General features: G+C 41.4%; 1 protein-coding gene across 5 annotated transcripts in view; it reads left to right on the forward strand.

The window, feature by feature from the left end:
• Window positions 1-17,974, forward strand: part of LOC101281567 (adenylate cyclase type 10-like) — a 38,645-nt gene extending 20,671 nt beyond the window's left edge. For 2 of the 5 annotated variants that reach the window (XM_049715790.1, XM_049715791.1), the window contains 16 exons: window positions 118-389; window positions 915-1,051; window positions 1,727-1,852; window positions 4,066-4,335; window positions 5,184-5,513; window positions 7,753-7,816; window positions 9,031-9,250; window positions 9,592-9,717; window positions 12,048-12,220; window positions 12,775-12,931; window positions 14,318-14,522; window positions 14,612-14,708; window positions 15,161-15,279; window positions 15,543-15,660; window positions 16,271-16,469; window positions 17,018-17,974. In XM_049715790.1, coding sequence (XP_049571747.1) covers window positions 118-389; window positions 915-1,051; window positions 1,727-1,852; window positions 4,066-4,335; window positions 5,184-5,513; window positions 7,753-7,816; window positions 9,031-9,250; window positions 9,592-9,717; window positions 12,048-12,220; window positions 12,775-12,931; window positions 14,318-14,522; window positions 14,612-14,708; window positions 15,161-15,279; window positions 15,543-15,660; window positions 16,271-16,469; window positions 17,018-17,341 — 2,937 coding nt within the window. In that variant the 3' untranslated portion in view covers window positions 17,342-17,974. Of the gene's footprint in view, window positions 1-117; window positions 390-914; window positions 1,052-1,726; window positions 1,853-4,065; window positions 4,336-5,183; window positions 5,514-7,752; window positions 7,817-9,030; window positions 9,251-9,591; window positions 9,718-12,047; window positions 12,221-12,774; window positions 12,932-14,317; window positions 14,523-14,611; window positions 14,709-15,160; window positions 15,280-15,542; window positions 15,661-16,270; window positions 16,470-17,017 lie in introns of those variants that run through there. The other 3 variants (XM_049715792.1, XM_033424057.2, XR_004482219.2) reach the window with 3 other exon arrangements.
• The last annotated feature ends 1,362 nt before the right edge of the window (window positions 17,975-19,336 follow it).

Raw genomic sequence — 19,336 nt, forward strand, 5'->3', positions numbered from 1 at the left:
CCAGCCTTTGTTGACATTTTATTTAAATTGTTGATGGGAAATTCATGGTAGATTTGAAAATCAGATGACTTCATTTCTAATCAGAGCTTGTCATTGTTTCTTTACTGTTATTTCCAGGCAATGAGGGAAACACCACTGATTTTCCTCATTGATGAGGCCCAGTATATGGATGCAGACTCCTGGGAGTTTTTGGGAACTTTGCTCTCCAGTGTGCCCATCATCATGGTGATGACATTGACCCCTACCTTCACCCTTTGTGGCTGGGCCCAGCACTTCCTGCAGAGCCCTCAGGCTATCTTTGTGCCCATTTCGAAGTTGGCAGCGACCTCACTGTTGAGAATGGCATGTTGGGAACTGGGGGTGGTGAGCATCCCCCAAGAGCTGCAGATGTGAGTGGCTAGGACTAGCTGGGCACTTCATTAAGGGAGGAGCCAGTGCCATAGTATAAGAGAAGGCTCAGGTCTCACACCGGAGTTGGGGGAGAGTATGGCATTAGAAACCATGAGGAGGCCCAAAACTAGGATTTAAGAGTAGACAGTCTCCTAGTAACCCAGTAAAGGGCTGTCTCCCCTGGGCTCTTCACCCAGGTTTTCACAGGACAGTTAGGACTTGGATGGCTTTCTTAATAGGTCCAGTATGTGCGGTCAGGCCAACTTCTGCCGGACCCTTTAGCAAGGGGATGCTAGTTCCTTTTAACATCAACAGAAGCAAAATAGTTGAGAGAAAAGTTACTGCCAAAACCAATCAGAAACTTTTTTTTACATTTCTGTGCTGCTGCTTCCCTCTGTTAGTGTATATCATCAAGAACTGACTTTAACAAAAGAAGAAATATTCCTCAGTATGAAATACCTTTATGCTTGGCTCTCTTCAAGTGGGCATCTTTAGTCAGCAATCCCCTGCTTACCTCTCCACAGCTACCTTCTCCGCAGGTGCTTTGGAAACCCCCTTTACTGTGAGATCTTATGCCAGGACCTTCTCTCTAAGAACATATTGCTCTTTCATGACCTCCAAAAGGAGGAGGGGGAGAACAGCAAGTGGGAGACCCTGTCAGGTAAGCTGAGCTTCCCAGGGTTCTACCCTGATCCCACTGCTGGAGTTCATTCTTGAACATGGCATCACCTGGTCCTAATTAGGCATGTGCCTCTTCCCTGCTGCCATCATAAGCAAGATTCGGCTTTCCTGGCTAAGTGTACTATACAAATAATATGCAACTGTGTTGAAAACACTAAATACCTGCCTCAGATAAAGTAATTGAGTCAATCTACTTTAGTTCCTTTTTGAGCAGCCTAGGAGGCGGGGATAGGAAAATAGGATTTATAAACATCAGAGAGGATTGATAAACATGACAGTCTAATAGAGAATTGCACATTACTGATGAGAAAGATGACTTGAGGGTTTGAATGGGGGAGGGGAGAAGGGAGGAGGAAAGAGATTGAAGTATGTGTAAATCCAGAAAGGCATCCTAGAGCTGTGATGTAATAGAAGAGAGGGCTATTGAAAGGTAAACAGGAAGAGTGAGAATGTTAGGTACCGTGTGGTACAGGAAATGTTCGTTCCTAAGAGAAAATGAGAGGACAGGCAGGATGGGTGGGGTAAACCACTTTAAACGTGTATGCTCCATTTATCTTAATCCTTTCAGTTTCTTGACTAAATGTGTTTTTGTGCCTTTAAAACTACAGTCACTGAGCATGGTGTTTTCCTCAGTCATAGTCTTCTTTCTCTACAGCCAATGCCATGAAATCCACAATGTATAGTATTTCTCCTGCCAGCTCTGAAGACCAGGAACTTTATGTCTGCACAGTCAAGGATGATGTGAACTTGGATACAGTGCTTCTTCCACCGTTATTAAAAGGCAGGTCCCTTGAAGACCTCAAGTGAATCAATTACAGGTGTCATTGCACTTAGTAATTTGGTGGATGATTGCGTATAGATCCCTCATTATCATGCTAGCTTCATTTCTTCAAAAAAGAAATCTGCCTTCCAGAAATAAATTCTGGCACTGCCCGAAGAGTTCTTAAAGACTTGTAATGCTACTTGAGTAATGTTTTATGTAAGTGAGCCCACTGTTCTCTTTGAGGCTGACTGATAACCTGGGAAAGTTTTCTAGTTGTTTAATAAAAACTATGACCTGAGTTTCCCTTTGTGCATATCCCTGTGCTGGAGGAGACAGTAAGCAAGGGAGATAATGCTGCTGAGATTTAGGAAAATCCATGGTGCTGGTGAAGAGACAGTATTAGGGACATAGCAGGGGTTTACTAAAAAGAGTGCAAAGTAAGCTTATAATGACTGATGAGATAGAGAATAAAGTCGTCAGAATTGGGTAGGCATAATTAGACAGGCGGTGTTCTTTTTAGAGATGAGGATGGTTTTTTTAACGTTCTGTTCAAATGTTTGGTGGCCAGGGTACTTTATTAACCCTTCTTGAGGAATGTTATGATGGATAAGCATGCCTTCAAGTCAAGCATGGTCTTACTGAGAATATAAGACATGCATGTGAAACAGCAGTACAGAACACATTGGTAATTAAGAGCCAGGGCTCTGGCATCAGAAAAATCTGGGTACCATTGCTTCCTCCACTTAGTAGCTGTGAAACGTTAGATAAACTTATCTAAGCCTTAGTCTTCTCATACTCAGATGAGGATAATGATAGCCCCTACCTCATGGGGGTAGTTGAAGATTAAATGAAATAAATCATGGTATATAATTAATAGTCAATGACTGTTAGCTATTATAAGCTGTCCACTCTGGTGGTTTTAGGTCCACCTGGACAGTTCATATTCCTACAACTGTGATAGGCCACACTTGGCATTGGCTTTACTAACTTAGAAGCGTACAGGTCAGGAAACACAGCACTGTAGCAGTACAGGAGCAAGTGGTTTTCTTCAGTGGGGGTCCTCACGGCAGTTCCCACTGCTATTCTCTGGAGCCTCAAGGAATAGCTTACATGTGATGGGATGAGACCATGATGGATGGGTGCTTAGATGCCCCATTTCCCAACAAGGAACTGGTATCTCTTAGAATAGTCCTGGAGGCATAGTTTCTAGGCACTGTGACCTGTTACAAGAATTACTACACTCAAGGAACCCCAAAGCTGTGGCTTACCACCAGGTATTTGTAGCTTATTCACAGTTTTCCTAGTCCAAATTCAGTTTCCAATCAGGGATCACTCTTTGCATAAGCAGTGTTACCTGGTAACTCAGCTGATATTCTAATTTTATAAGGATCCTAGGAAACAGCTAGAAAGTTAACCCAAGATCAGTATTGTCCACAGGGAAGGAAAAAGGATTTAACTCATAAGCTAAAATGAACAGTCCAGGCAGCAAGGCCTTGGTCTAAATGAAAGGCCAAAGCTACATGGTAAAAGGCCATGTAAGTTATACAAGTATTTAAGAAGGGGGCTGACATGACTATATTTGTACTTTAGGTGTACAGTTCTACCACTAGTTAATGTGTTATTGAGATAAGAATGAGAGGAAATTGGAGATGTTCAGAACAGGGTAGCATAGTGATCCAGGTGAAAATGACTACTTATACTAAAATTGTTTAGGAGGAAATATATTCAAGAACATTTAGAAAGAGAATGAGTGGGTGACAAGTTGGTTGTGAGGGAGAGGGAAAAGTTTAGAATTATTCCTAGATTTTGGGCTTGGTGACTTACTGGTTCAATACCAACTGCTTTAATACATGGGTCAGAATATGGAGAGATTTACTAAAATGCTTGGAGTTAAGATCTTTATAGTAATTAGAGTTCTGGGACCAGGAAGCCCAGCCTCCATGTTTAGTTGAAAGTAAGAAGAAAATGGATCTACCAGCAAAAGGTTTTGGTGACCATGAGGAACAGTTTCAGTGTTGTGCTGAAAACCTGATTGTTGGTTGAATAATGAATGGGGAATGGGGACAAAAGAGGACATGGGGATAAGGCTCTTTCAAGAGATTTGGCTGAGTGGAGAACAGATGGACAAAAAAGCAAACGCTTTTTTTTTTTTTGAATGAACGGATTGTTAACACAGTGTATTCTATGTTAGTAGAAAGCCTGTTGATTACAGATTTTTTTTTTTTCTTCAGAAATAGCAGTGAACCAACTGGATCAACTGAGCCCAGAGGAACAGTTGCTGGTTAAGTGTGCTGCAGTCATTGGTCACTCCTTCCACATAGATCTGCTGCAGCACCTCCTGCCTGGCTGGGGTAAAAATAAGCTACTTCAGGTACTGAGGGCTCTTGTGGATATACATGTGCTCCGCTGGTGCAACAAGAGCCAAGAGCTTCCTACTGAGCCAATATTAATGCCTTCCTCTATCGAGATTATTGAACAAACCAAAGAGGAGAGAAAGTCAGGTGAGGCAGAGCTGCTCCCTTGTTCTCAGGACTGAATAGAGAGCTTTGGGTGAGGGTATCTGTGTTCAGAAAGAGTATCAATATCATATATCATGGGCCTCAGTCTCTTAAAGCTTATGTCTAAGAGATGGGGGAAATTAATTATTTTAACCATGGAAGACCCATGGTTATAGTGAATGAATAGCCTGTATTTTTCAGAATTGTCTTAATTTCAAGAATTCTAGCTCCATGTTAACCCCATGTGTTAAGTATTTGTATTTTGATTTTTGGTTCAGAAAATATTGCCGTAGTCTTTTATTGGCTTCTTAGGATAAATAATAAGAAAATAGGATAAACTGTTTCTAATTTTAGAAATTCACAAGGACGTTAAACACACATGATATTTAAACATATGAACAAAGCAAGATATAAATTAAATAGCTGCAATCTCATATTCTCCACAAAAAAGAATAAAATTGTGACATAAGCTACCCAAAGCATATATAATCCACAAATAATTTGACTTTGAAATATATTTGGACCTTATATTTGAGCAGAGCCTTTCTGTTATTTGATGTTTATAATAATTTGCAGTAAAAAAAGCTCAATTTAGGAGGAAAAACTAAGAAGTCTATCCAGTGTAGTTCTCTACCACTAGACATTTCTTCCCTGTTGTACTTTATACCAGATACAGTCAATATCACTCTCAGATTGGTATAAAATTTTTTATACAAAGGAAGCCATAATACCAAATAGGAATTATAAATAAAATTTTCTTATACACTAGCAGCATGTGCTTGGGAGTTTGCTACCTGGTAGCGTAAAAGGACTTTAAGGGAGACTCTCATTTAGGTTTTCCTATATTTCAGATGCTGGCTCTCCTCTCAGGCTACAAGAGAAACTATCCCTACCTCAAACCGAGGTGCTAGAATTTGGAGTGCCTCTATTGCAGGAAGCGGCTTGGGAGCTGTGGCCCAAGGCACAACAGACAGCCCTACACCTTGAATGTGCCTGGTTTCTTCGAGATTTGGCCTGCCGCTGTGGGAGCTGTCATGGGGGGGACTTTGTCCCCTTCCACCGTTTTGCCATCTGTTCTACTAAGAGCTCCAGTGGGACCTCCCGATTCTGTAGCTACAAAGATACTGGCTCGATACTAACACAAGTGATCCCAGACAAATTGCAGCTGCCTTCTCCCCAAGGTAAATCCAGGGGGCAGAAAGAAGACACGTGGGCAGCACTTCTCTTTATTCGTGTACTTGGAGCTCTTTATTCAAAAGGTGAAATCAGATTAAAAGAGAAAAATAGGTGGAGAGAGCCATTTCTCACTGAAGTACCAGAAATAAGAAAAGTGTGATCTCAGAGTTAAAAGGAACTTTAGAGATTATTCTTGGTTTGGTTGGCAATCTTGGGCAAGTTACATAACCTCAGTTAATTGAGGAAAATAACAATACACACTTCATAGGTTGTTGTGAGGATTAAATGAGTTAAAATAAATATATAATGTGCTTTGAATAGTGCCAGGCACGTGGTTAGTGCTCAATACGTTTTAGTTATTGTTTTTATTATTATAATTATTCAGCTCAGTAATTATTCAGCTCAGTACACATATATGGAGCCCTTATGTGTATCAGATGCTGCAGTTAGGTGTTAATAATACAAAATGAAATTATCAGTTTTGGGGGGGTGATACAGACATATAAATAGAGAATTCCAATATGGCATGATAATGGTGATAAAAACGGACTACATAGGAGTTGGGGTACCTAGAGAAGGGGCCATTAGCCCAGCCTGAGAAAGGAGTAAGATAAGACTCCCTTGAGTGAGATTTGAGAGATAAGTAGGAGTTAGCTACTTAAAGAAGTTTGGATTAGTGGATAGATGTTCCCCAAAGCCTATAGCCCTCTACCACATCCCAGATAAAGAGTTCACCCTCGGGAATTCCCTGTGGTCCAGTGGTTAGGACTCCATGATTTCACTGCTGAGGGCCAAGAGTTCACCCTCTTAGTTTTAACATTTTCAGTTAGCTTACCTTGTAGGGCATCCCATTTCATTCTCAGTAGCTGTTAGAAAGATTCTTTCATCAAGGTGAACTCTACCTTCCTGCAACTTTTTCACTCATTTTTCAGAGTTGTGCTTTCTTTCATATTTGAAGACAGCTGTCAAGACCCAGGCAAATCTTCTCTTTTTCTACTTTGATAAAAGAGAAGTTGGTGTTGATGTTAGCAGGGGAGAGGGATATGGGAGAGATGGTGAATCGGTGGTGGTAAAAGACTAAAATGAAGATGTTGATCTATGATCCTACCTCTTCTGGCCAGAACATTCTTATGACTCTATGAAGGTGGACCAGTGACTTGGAGAAATTGGTCACTGGCTGATGAGCTCTACAGTCATTTGCACTTTTGTACTTTCTGAGGGGAAAGAGGAAAGTAGTAGTGAATGTCCTGGTTGGTATTATGAAGAAATCACACTATCATTCATATTTCCTATATGGCCTTTCGTTTTTGAGAGGTCACTGTCAGCTGTAGATTCGACAGCCTGGTCAGTCTAGCTGTGAGAGAGGCCCAAGACCTTTCCAGCACATCCGAACCCTGAGTAGGCTTCTCAGACCCAGGGCCGTTGTGCATGACCATGTAGAACAGAGGGTGTTATTCACACGGGCTATGCTGTGATGATGCCCTGAGAATTGTGCATTGCAGTAGTGCTGCCAAATTCCAGTTTCCTTAGTTACCTTAGCCTTGCTTTACCTTACCTCAGGTGACGTAATTAAATAATCAATAATAAACTTGTGTTTACTTAACAAACACAAGTCCTCCCTATAATTATTCTCTTAGACTTCTTTTCAATCCCACCACCTGTGCTCCTGAGCCCAAATAGGTAACATCCCCACATCCTTCCCAGTCTTTTCTTTTTGGTCAGAAGACAGCTGCAGAGAAAAAGGCAAATCTAGAGGATAAAGGTTATTTAAGGCCAGCTAGGTAAAGCTGAAAATCTCTGCTGGTCGTTGTGACTCTGGTGGGATGTGACATCTTGTGCCCTCATGATTTTCTTCACTAGGTCTTAGGATCTGTGGTTCGCTCCCATCTAGTCGTAAATCTGATCTAGATATATTCTTGGATTTTTACTATTAGAATTAGTCATCAAACCAGATGGACACATTCTTTATTCATTTCTTTTGCAAACAGAATTAGGAATTGGTTTGGGAAGTTTGAGAACGAAAGGAGTTACTATTTGAATCACAAATAGTTGCATTTAAGGAAAAAATTAGCACCCTAATCTTGTGTGTAAGGCTAATTTTAAACCTAAACTTATCATTTTTATAATGGGGGAGGCAATTAGGTCATGAACTAAGCTGCAGTGGAAAGGTAGTCAGGAATTTTAAATATTCTCAGTTAATACAAATATGGGCAATTAAAGATAATCATCTCTTTCTCCCTACAGACAGTTTTCAGTTCCAAACAAAATCACCCAGAAGTCAGGAGGCCTTCACAAGGGAACACTGCAGGTAGGTGGAGATGCTGAGAGTGGGCATGGAGGAGGCCAGGAAGTGAGACACAGATAACCATTAAACTAGGGCACTCACCTTACCTGCAGACAAGGAAGGCATCTGACCACCCAGGAGCAGTGACTCTTGTACTCAGCCCAAAATTCAAGTTAACAGAGAATCAGAAAGGCAATTTTTGATTGTTTGTAGGGAAATTATTTTTTAGTGATTAAGAAAAACTTTATTTAATAGCTCTCAAATGTATTGTACATGTAGCAGATTGTTTTCAGCTATAAATTTGCCTTCTCAATTACTTTTGAGCCCAGATGATATTAAAATGATTTTACATTTCATAACTATGTACCTCCTGGCTTTCTAATGCCTGTCTTAACAATTTTACATGTTCATACCTTGAATTCATCAGCCACTCTCGTTTCCTATTATACTTATCCAGCCTGATTTCCTTCATTTTTCAAACAAAAATCTATGTTCTACATGAATCACCCCCATACTTATTGTGTCTCTGCTCACACAGTTCTCCCTTTTAAACATACTCAGTGGCATCCACATCCTTCCAGTTAACAGAATGGTCACCATCCTTCAAAGCCCTCCTCAGTTCCCACTTTTTTCAATCATTCTATCTCAGAGAGATCAGACCTCTTTTGAACTCGTGGTGCCTGTAGAAAGTGCATTGGACTAGTAGTCAGAAAGGTGAACTCTAGTTTTGGTTCTACTCAGTAGCTGTGAGGTCATACATAAGTCACTTAACCTCTCTGAGCTTCAGTTTCCTCATCTGTAAGAGGGAGGTAATTTTTGCCTACCTGAATGGCAGGGTTATTGTAGGATAAGGTGGTGGTATTGTATAAAATAATATTCAAATATGCCATGATGGAGTTCAAATGTGCTAATAGATAAAGGTATTATTACTTACTGCTTTGTATCATTTTTATGTTTGCATGTAACAGTGTTAGTTTACTCTTCAGGTGTGGTCGTTTCCTTTAGTTTGTGAGGTACTTTGGCTTTAGGTTTTTAAAACTCCCTAATAGGGCTTTGCCATTATAGACCAGGTCCCTGACTTTCAAAACCTATGGAGCAATGGAGGAGAAAGATAGACATAGAATTAATGAATTATAAAGGAAAGCTTCCTGGATAAAGTGGCTTTGAGAACTGGTAATGCCTCAGCAAGAGTGGCTACTGGGTGGCCACTCTCAGCTCTTCATCTTCTCTCCACAAAGAACAGAGGAAGAGTTCCTGGATCAAGTGAACAGGAAACTGGCTCAGACCAGCCCTGAGAAAGACATGTTAACCATGAAGCCCTGCCACTGTAAGGAAGTCCTGAAGTTAGTGCTGTCACCTCTCACCCAGCACTGCCTGGTCATTGGAGAAACCACTTGTGCGTTTTATTACCTGCTGGAGGCTGCCGCTGCCTCCTTGGACCTGTCAGATAATTACATGGTGAGCAAGCTCTGCTCTCTGCCCCTGAGCTGAGCCCTATGACTAGGGGAATTTTATAGGGATTTCTTACCATCAGGTAACTTGCAATGAAAAGTGGAGGAAAGTGGGAGAGAGAGGAGCTGTAAGGGGTCTAGGAGAAAATATGAAGTGAGAGTGAAGGAGCACCATGTGCTGCCAGCCCTGCCCCAACTCCTGCACACACACAGTCCAGCTCCCCATTTCTAACTAAATCCTGCCCCAGTTCAAATTCATCATAACCTTGATCTAGCCCTCGCCCCAGTCACACGCTTAGCAACATCTAAATCCTAATCCAGTTTCTCCATCCCTTGTCTTGTTTGGAGGCCTTCCTTTATCTGAGGAAGGCAAGCAGCCTTCTGGGCCAGCCCTCAGCATTCTCGTTTTATAAACAGCGCAAGGTGAAGATCTGTCAGTTTGAGGAGGCCACTTTCTGCTGTCTTCGGTCAGAGGTGAGGGCAGGGGGTAACCTTGAAGTCTGGGTTGTTTCTCCTTGAGGAATATCCTGTTATTTCCTTTAAAATCTCTTTTTTTGTCTGCAATTATAAATGTGATTCAAATTCAAAACAGAAATACATGTAGGAGGTGAAAGAGCGCTTACTAATCCCATGTCACGCCCAGCATAGTTAATAATTGGTGTGAATTCCACCAGCTATACACACATAGTCATATCATTATTGTTATCCATTATTTTTAAAATAGAATAATTCTACATTGTCTTTTTTCTGCATCTGGTTTTTATTCTTAAAAATACAGATTGAACATATTTGCATATTGACATACATCCAATCATAGTTACAGGTGCCAAGTACTACGTTATATCCATATATCAAATTTACTTAGCCATTTCCTTCTTCATGTACATTTAGGTTGTCTCTAAGTTGGGGTTATTATAAACATTTCTACAGTGAATATTTTTGTAAATATCTCTTTACTCCCTTGTGAGAGTGTTTCTGTAAGAGAAATTTTCAGAGGTGGAAATGCTAAGGCAGACAATATGAATGATTTTACAATTAATAAATATAATGCCAAATTGTCCACTACAGTATTATATGAACTTGAGTTCTTCTCACTTCTTCACATCCTTACCAACATCAGATATTATAAGTCTTCTTTAAATGTTTATTGGTCATTTATTTCTGTGAATTGCCTGTCATGTCCTTTGCTCACTGGAGTGTATATAAACTAATTCAGGGGGATGCGGGGGTGAACAAAATGGGTGAAGGTAGTCAAAAGGTATAAGTTCTGAGGATGTGATGCACAGCATGGGACGGTAGTTAACAATACTGTGTTGTATATTTGAAATTTACTAAGAGAGTAGACCTTAAAAGTTCTCGTCACAAGAAAAAAAATTGTAACTATATGTGGTGATGGATGTTAATCAAACTTACTGTAGTGATCATTTTCCAGTATATACATATATTGAATCATTATGTTATACACCTAAAACTAACACAATGTTGTATGTCAGTTATCCCTCAATTAAAAAAATCATCCCATTGTACACCTTAAAGTTACACAATGTTATATGTCAAATATATCTCAATAAAGCTAGAAGGAAGAAAAGAACATACATTTCAAAGTCTCTCCCCACAATCCTACCACTGAGCCACTGTGTCCTCTCTTTATGTATTCTACCAGAGGGGCTCAGCACACATAAATGTATATAATCTTTCCCCTTCCTTTGTTATATACAAATAGGAGCTCACTATACTCCATTCCACATCTTGTTTTAAAATAAATAAATAAATATACCTTGTAGATCATTCTATATCATTTATAACAAATTTCCCCAGGGAATGAGATTTGTATATCAAATAGGAACTCTGGGGAAAGCATGCCATGAGACATTCCATTTTCAAAGGACAAATAGGGGTAAACTTACTTATTCTGGATGAATAACTCATAACAGCAACTTCTCCCGGCCTCATTACTGTTAAATCGAACAGAACAAAGTATGTTGGAATGATTATTTATCAAGTTATAAATGATGACTTCATAAAACCATGGGGGATGTTTTGTTAGAGAGCCGAGCTTTCAAATAAAATACATAAATAAAAACTAGTTTCAGTGTGAACCTTAAGATACCTTGATTAGGAGAGTAAACCTAATGTGTATAAATGCCTTTGAATACCAAAGGGAATATTAGAGTTGTCCAAGGTATTGCATTATTTGTGTTTCAACCAAAAGGTCTTTGGAGCAAAGTTAAATAATTATTTCTTTCCCTTTAAAAGAAAGAATTATTGTGCAGTCTTCCTAAGCTTGTTCAGAAATTACCATAGACTTTATCATTTTCTTGGAGGATTTAGCCATAGAACAGGCAGGTATATGATAACCTCAAGGTAGTTCCTCAGATCCTACCCTCAAATGCACTATGGTGGTACAACTTGTTTATGAAGAGGGATACGGGATTTGGTGATATCTCAGATGCTTTCCATGGCATCTGAAGCATCTCAGTTTCTGCCCAAATGATAATCCCATCTGAGTCTAGCAGCATCACTTTCTAAATCACAGCCTTCCTCTACTACTCACTGGCAAATGTGTGGGAGATGAGAAAGAAGAGTGCTTTCTCCGTAATTCTGCTTTCTCACTCCTTTACTTGGCTCGTGGCCCTACTGGTGCCTGGTAGTGTGGCCAGGCTCTGCTCCAACTCAGCTCACTCTAGTACCTCAAGGGCCCCAAGTACACATTCCAAAATAAAAGCCAGTGTGTTATATGCAGAACCTTGTCCTTAATAATCTTCCCACATTTACATTACTGTTTCTCATTTTACCGTCTCCAGGTCTGTTTCAACATGGGACAGATCACCTTGGCCAAAAAATTGGCTAGGCAAGCCCTTCGTCTGCTGAAAAGGAATTTCCCTTGGACCTGGTTTGGTGTCATTTTCCAAACATTCCTAGAGAAATGCTGGCGTTCCTGTTCCCTGAGCCAGCCCCCAGACAATCCTAGTGAGAAGTGAGAAGCCTAGCCAACTTGTCCTGTTTCCATTTAGGGCCACAGAGAAGTAAACTAGGACCCAGCCTGGGGTTTTGCCTATTTGACTATAAAGACTGCTCTTTTTACAGCCAATTCAGTGTAGCTGAATGAGGACTTCTTTCGTTTTTGGAGTATGGTATTATCCTGTCTCTTTCAAATAAAGATACATATATGTGTATTGTGTGTACACATACACATATGTGGCAATTTAATATCAATATTATTTCTCTGATATATATACACATAATACTAAGTTGCTACCTGGTTATTGAGCTATAATAATTTATAGGAAATGTATTCAACCAAAAGAGCAATTCAAAGAATGAAACCTTTTTTAAAAAACGTCTCTGAAAACTTTTTTTTCTGGTTGAGAGGGATGAATTTAAAAGGCATATTGGGTTAGAAGTAGTGGGATCCCAGGAACCTTTCTGAGTCTGAAAGTCTGGGTGAGTAGACTCAGATTTCTTGTGGGGAAGGATAGCGGACACTGGTGAAGAATAAGGGCATGCTAACCACCCTTTGCTTCACACCAGTAAGAAGAAGCTGGCAATCCTGCAGCAGCAGGTGCAATGCCTCTCCCTGCTCTGGCAGCTCTACAACCTGGAGGCCACGGCCAGCAGCCGCAGGTTTGCCTGCCTGGCCACTCTTATGCAGGAGAATTCAGCCAAGGAGTCTGCCAGTGAAGCCCAGGTAAGCCGCCCTTGGTTTACCTATGTCCTCACTCAGAAACTTAAAATGCTAGGGGGAGAGACCCTGCCAAGTCCCTGGTTAAGTGTGGTTCCACGGTAACCCAGACTTAACGGGACACCACTGATCTTGTGTTTGAGCAGGGTTCTCAATTTGCAGTTTATAGATGGGCTTCCAGGTACGAAGCTATCTGTGAACTCTCTGAACTGAATGTTGACTTTTGTGTGTATGTTCAAAAGAGCATTTGGGGAGTGATAGGAAGTAGGGAAGGGATCATAGCTTTCATCAGATTCTCAAAGCCAGTGGTCTAAAAAAAGGATCAGAATTGCTGACTTAGGAAAAAAGAAGAAAGGCTTCCTAATTTTAGTGTCCATCTGTCTATATCTCTCTTTTATCCATCTGCTCAACAAATATTTGACGAACACCTATTCTGTGCTAGGCACTGATCTTGGTTCCAGGGAAACAGATAAGTGAAATATGTCGTATGTTAGGTGATAATAAATACAATGAAGAAAAATTACATGAAGACCAGAGGACATGGAGTTTTGGGAACTGGGTGCGGGGCGGGGCGGGGGGGGATGCAATTTTAATAAGATGGTAGGGAAAGCCTTACTGAGCAGTTGGCTTGTGGGCAACTATCTGAAGGAGATGAGAAAGTAAGCCACATGGCTATCTGGGAGAAGAGTGGAGAGGAAGAGGGCATAGCGAATGCACAACGCATGCCCTCTGTGTTTGAGGAACAGTGTGACTAGAGGGGAGGGAGGAGAGGTGGAAGAACCAGGAGATGAGTCAGAGAGTCTAGGGAGGGGGATGGGAGATGGTGCCGGCCTTGTAGGCCACTGTAGGGGTTTTGGCTTTTACCCTAAAGAAGGTGGGAAGCTGTTAGTGGCTTCTTAGAAGTGGAGTAACCGAGTCTGCTTATATTTTAATAAGATTATTCTATTGGAAACCTAACGAACACGGTGTTTCAAGAGTGTCATCAATGATGTCAAATGTGCACGCAACTGATAACAGAGATCTAGGCAGCAGTTCTGAAGAGTTCTAAGGGGCAAGAATCAGAGGACTTAATTAGAGAAAACATAGAAGAGGTGCAGTTTGGCCAGCGTTTTGAAGGGGAAAGTCTCGGATTGGGGAGAAACAAGAGGTGCAGATGGAGAAAGTGGTTTGTTTCAAGAACAGGCAGTAAGAATGACCAAATTAGAAGTGTAGGGGTGAGAAGGAGTGTGTTTTCATAGCTGGAGTTGAGGTGAGTGGTGGGGCCCCCAGGAGTGCTGACTGAGTGAGCAGCAAAGCATGCAGGGGGCTCTTATGCAGGAAAAGGACGAGATGGAGATGCATGCAGCCTGACTGTACAGCCAGAATATTTACCCCATGTTTGTTGCCCTGCAGGTTGTCTCTACCTACGTGGCCCTCTCCCAGTTCTCCCAGAACATGGGTGACAAGGAGAAGTGGCTGCATTGTGAGCAGATGGCCATTCAGAAAAACAGCCTGTGTTGGTTCTCCAGGGAGGGATTGTTGGCCACAGCCCAGCTCATGCAGGCCTTGGCCTACACCAAGCTCTGCCTCGGCCATCTTGACTTCTCCATCAGGCTGGGTAATGGGGCCTGACGCTGGTGGGCCTAGGGCTTTTAGAGAGGCCAGGTTCACCTCTAGACCTCACATGATGCTCTTTAACCTCCTTAGGTTTTCAAGCTCGTGAGATATGCAGACACCTCAAGAAACCAGCTCTGGAGAATCTGGTTCTCTCAGTTCTCTTCAGATCTGCATTTCTGAAGAAAAAGTATTAAGATCATTTTCTGTCCTTTGTATTTGTTGCCTTAGAAGGGAGGGTATGATCTTCCAGAGAAGCTTAGAGTGGAGAGGGAGAAACTGTTCCCTCTCCACAGCCAGGACTGTCCCTTCTCTAGTCACTCCAGGAAGCATTGTCTTAAGTTTGAGGGGTCAAGAGTAGAAATGCAGAGTCTGAGCTACCAAATATTCCTTTTTTCCCCCATTTTTCTGCAGGGAGGTAGGTAATTGATCAAGACCCTGGAAATTGTCTCAGAGTCATTTTCCCACTTCCTTTGCCTTAGAGACAGGTCTGATCCCAGGCACAGATGCTCTCTATATAAATAGAGTTATGGAGAGGAGATTTAGGGGATATTAGGCTGCTTTGAAGGTGTAAGATCCCCTCCTCTCCTATACCGTCCTCCCCATTCTCTAGCTGGTCCCAGTGGCTCTGTCTCTCGGCAGATTTGATCTGTGTGTCCATGTGCTGGAGAGTCAGTGGGTGCTCATTTCCCAGGGTCATGATGTCCTTGGCCTGGCCTGCTTCTATTCTGCTTGCTTAGATCTGCTGCTCTATGGAAAAGGTAAATTTGTGCCGGGCTCTGCTGTACTCCTGAGGGATTCAGACCTCAGGTGGGGCCCTGGGTTTGGAACATAGGCAGTCATGAGCCCGTCCCTTAGGCATGGCCTCTGCTCCTGGCCTCTGGTTCCTTAAGGTCTAGGAACCACGTTGTGATTCAGGGATGTCTGCCTTTCAGGTGCTGTCTCCTCCCCTGTACCACACACCTTCTATACCACTTCCTACGTGGACAACTTATACTAACCTGGTTACTTTCTCTCTCCACAGGATGGCTGTGTCGGCCCTTAGGGGAATGTCTGCATTTCATTCAACATTACGAGCACAGCTGCATTCTAAATTCTCAGAGCAATGTCATGCTGGGGGTCCACTCCTCTCTGGCCATGTGGTAATGTGGGGTACCAGCATGTTACTCAGGGCTGTGGGAAAGGGTAGAAATTTGAAGACACCATGAACTCATTGAAACTATTGCCTTTTGCCTTTCCAGGCAGGACTGTTCCACATCTCCAACCCACTTCTTTGTTTTTGTTTTTTTTTAATACATTTATTTATTTATTTTATTTGTTTTTGGCTGTGTTGGGTCTTCGTTGCTGCACGCGGGCTTTCTCTAGTTGCACCGAGCGGGGCTACTCTTCATTGCAGTGTGTGGGCTTCTCATCGTGGCGGCTTCTCTCATCCAACCCACTTCTAAAGACCACCTCCCATTTACCCCCCATCTTATTTGTAGGGTTCTTCTTGTCCCTTAACAGGTTTGGGCTTACAGATTAAGGGTTCGGTTTAGAGTTACATTTAAGTGCAAGATAACCCATGGCAAGACTGAATATCATTGGTTTCCTTTTAAGTCTCCTTACATATGAGTTAGTAGCCTTGGCCACTTACCAGAATCACAATTCTGACTGTCCAGGAGATCTTAGAGCCTTAAAAAGTGACAGTTCTATGAGAGAGCCATGGTTGGTAAGCAGGGGAGAGAGCTGAGAGCTGTGATTCTTCCCTTTCAGGTTTGCCCAGGACTCACAGTGGAAGCTATTTGAGCACCACTTCTCCAAGGCTCACCAGTTGGTGAAAAGAACCAATGCCTCACTGTTTGGTTCACATGGCTTTGTCCGATTCCTAGAGTGCCATGTGCTAATGTTACAGAAGATGCCAGAGGGTGTCTTCGCACATACTGCCTCAGAGACTCCCCGCCAAACCCTCAAGGTACCTGTCTCCATTACCCCTCAACTAACACCTAAGTTATGGTACTCTTTCTGCCACCTGCATCTCTCCCTTACTCTTCTCCTTGCTGCCTCTGTCTCTTTTTCCCCCTTGAACCCTTTTTTTACTCTGCCTAGAAAGTCTTTCCACCTACCTCATGTATCCTCCCAGATATTCTTGCATGGTCAGGACTGGATTCCTTAACTTTCTGGATTTGCACAGCTACTACCCAGTACCATTAAAATGTTAACACTTAGCCCTTCTCAGTGGACCACTCTGGCTCAGTCTATACTGTCCTCCCTGCATCCCTGCCTTCTGAGTTTGACACATCTCCCTGCATCCCTGCCTTCTGAGTCTAAAACATTCCAGTCCCTCTGTATCTCAAAACAGACTTTCTGGGCCTACTTTACCATCTGGGCCTACTTTACTCCTTTCTGTTACCCCAGCCCTGAGTGAGTATGCTGAGTGGGGACTGCTGTAAGTTCTGATGGAGTGGAGTGGAGGAAAGAAGGTACTAATCCCTGAGCTAATGGACCTTCGCTTCCTTTCAGTACTTTAAGGAGTTCTTCTCTCGATGTGTGACCTGCCCTGTCTATCACCAGTGGGTCTCTGAGCTTAAAGCCTCTGTAATGAGATGTGGAAAGAGAGAGTCCATGTCCTTGACTAACGTCATCAGACCTTTTGACACCTGCTTGACCAGGATTTGGATAGAGGGAGAATTCCTGGAGGAAAATAACTCCTTTGAAGGAAATTTGCAGAGTAAGCATTCCTTCCTGGAACCCTTGTCTGAGAGACATAAAGAACAGTCTCAGATTCTTACTCACAAGCAGTCAAAGACTGTACCTCCAAGTAAGAAGGGACATGCAGATAATTAGGATTAGTCCTTGCTCCAGAGGTAATTGTCCTTCTCTCACAGTGCCGGACCCACCCTAGACAGAGACCCCTTATATTGTTGAACAGTGTAAGAGCCTCTCTTGGCCCTTTGTTTCAGCATCTATAACCCTTAGGCATAGGAAGTTCCTCCCTGGTCCCAGCTTAAACAAATAGATTGTTCCCTTGGAGTAGCTGGATGGTTACTAAGGGAGAAAGAAGGCCTTAGAAACCACAATGTAATGTCTGTGAAGGTAAATGGTAAGATATGGGCAAGTAAAAGAGAGGAAAGAATATAGTTTCTTGCTTTAGGGCCCAGCAAATCTCCTCCTCCAGGCCATGAGTTAAATTTGTAATTGCTGAGGAAGTTCTTTGTGTTTGTATTATTCTTTATGTTCCTATTTTCAGGATTTGTCAGAGTGGCTGATGTCAAGGAGAATAAAGATGAAGAAGAAATTCAAGAATGTATATGTTAAAACAAACAAACAAAAATCATCTGAAGGGACCATGATTCTTTCATTACATGTAATACAAAGATATGCCCCCAAGTCTCCTTTTTAAGATACTGTATAGTATACATATTAAATATGCTAGCCTTTATCTATATCTTTGTCAAAATAAAAGCCTGTGTTTCTAAAGCATGAAACTTAGATCTTTCTTAACTCTTAACAGTCGGTAATGCAACTATGGCAGAAATTAGAATCAGAGCTAGACCGGAGGCCAGGGAGGCTTTGAGATGAACTGATTCCATCTTATATAATAAGGTAAGATCCATTAACATAATCTTTTCAAGGTTCTTCCATGTTGTAGAATTCCTTTTTGTGGCTGAATAACATTCCTTTTTATGTATATGCCACAGTTTATCCATTTATGAGCTAATGGATATTTGGGTTGTTTCCACTTTTTGGTTATTATGAATAATGCTATGATAAACATTTGTGTACAGGTTTTTGTATGAACATATGTTTTCAGTTCTCTTCAGTATATACCTAGGAATGGTATACCCATTTCTGTATGACAATGGGTCATACAGAAACTCTCTGTTTAGCTCTTTAAGGAACTGTCAAATTGTTCTCCAAAGTTGCTGTACCATTTACATTCCCACCAGCAATGTGTAAGCATTCCAGTTTTTCACAAACAATTGTTATTATTTGTTTTTTTGATTATAGCCATTCTAGTGATTGTGAAGTGGTATCTCATTGTGGTGTTGATTAGCATTTCCTTAATGACTAATGATGTTGATCATTTTTTTATGAGCTTATTGGCCACTTGTATATCTTCTTGGAGAAATGTCTATTCAAATCCTCTGTCCATTTGTTGTTGGAATATTTGCATTTTTGTTGAGCTTGAAGAGTTTCTTATATATTCTGGATACTAGACCCTTATCAGGTTTGATTTACAAATATTTTCTCTCATTCTATAAATTGTCTTTTCACATTCATGATGGTACTGTTTTGCAGCACAAAAGTGTTTTGTTTTGATGAAGTCCAGTTTATCTGTTTTGTTTTTGTTTTTTGGTTGCTTGTGCTTTGGTATCATATCTTAGAAACCATTGCCAATCTTAGGCCACAAAGATGTTTTTTCTCTGTTCTCTTCTAAGCGTTTTATAGTTTTAGCTTTTATTTAGGTCTTTGATTATTTTGAGTTAATTTTTGCATATATTGAATGGTAAGTTTCCAAAGTCATTCTTTTGCATGTGGATATACACTTTCTCAGCACCACTTATTGAAAAGACTATTCTTTCCCCCATTTAAATGACTGAACACTCCTGTTGATTTATGGTTTTATGAGATGTATGGGTTTATTTCTGAACTCTCAGTTTTATTCCGTTGGCCTGTATGTCTATCCTTATGCCAATACACACAGTCCTGATTATTGCAGCTTTGTAAGTTTTAAAATGAGGAGGTGTGAGTCTTCCAACTTTATTATTCATTTTCAAGATCGTTTTGGCTATTCTGGGTCCCTTGCATTTCCATATGACTTTTAGATCAGCTTGTCAG

The sequence above is a fragment of the Orcinus orca genome, chromosome 10 (assembly GCF_937001465.1).
Source record: "Orcinus orca chromosome 10, mOrcOrc1.1, whole genome shotgun sequence".
Classification (NCBI taxonomy): domain Eukaryota; kingdom Metazoa; phylum Chordata; class Mammalia; order Artiodactyla; family Delphinidae; genus Orcinus; species Orcinus orca.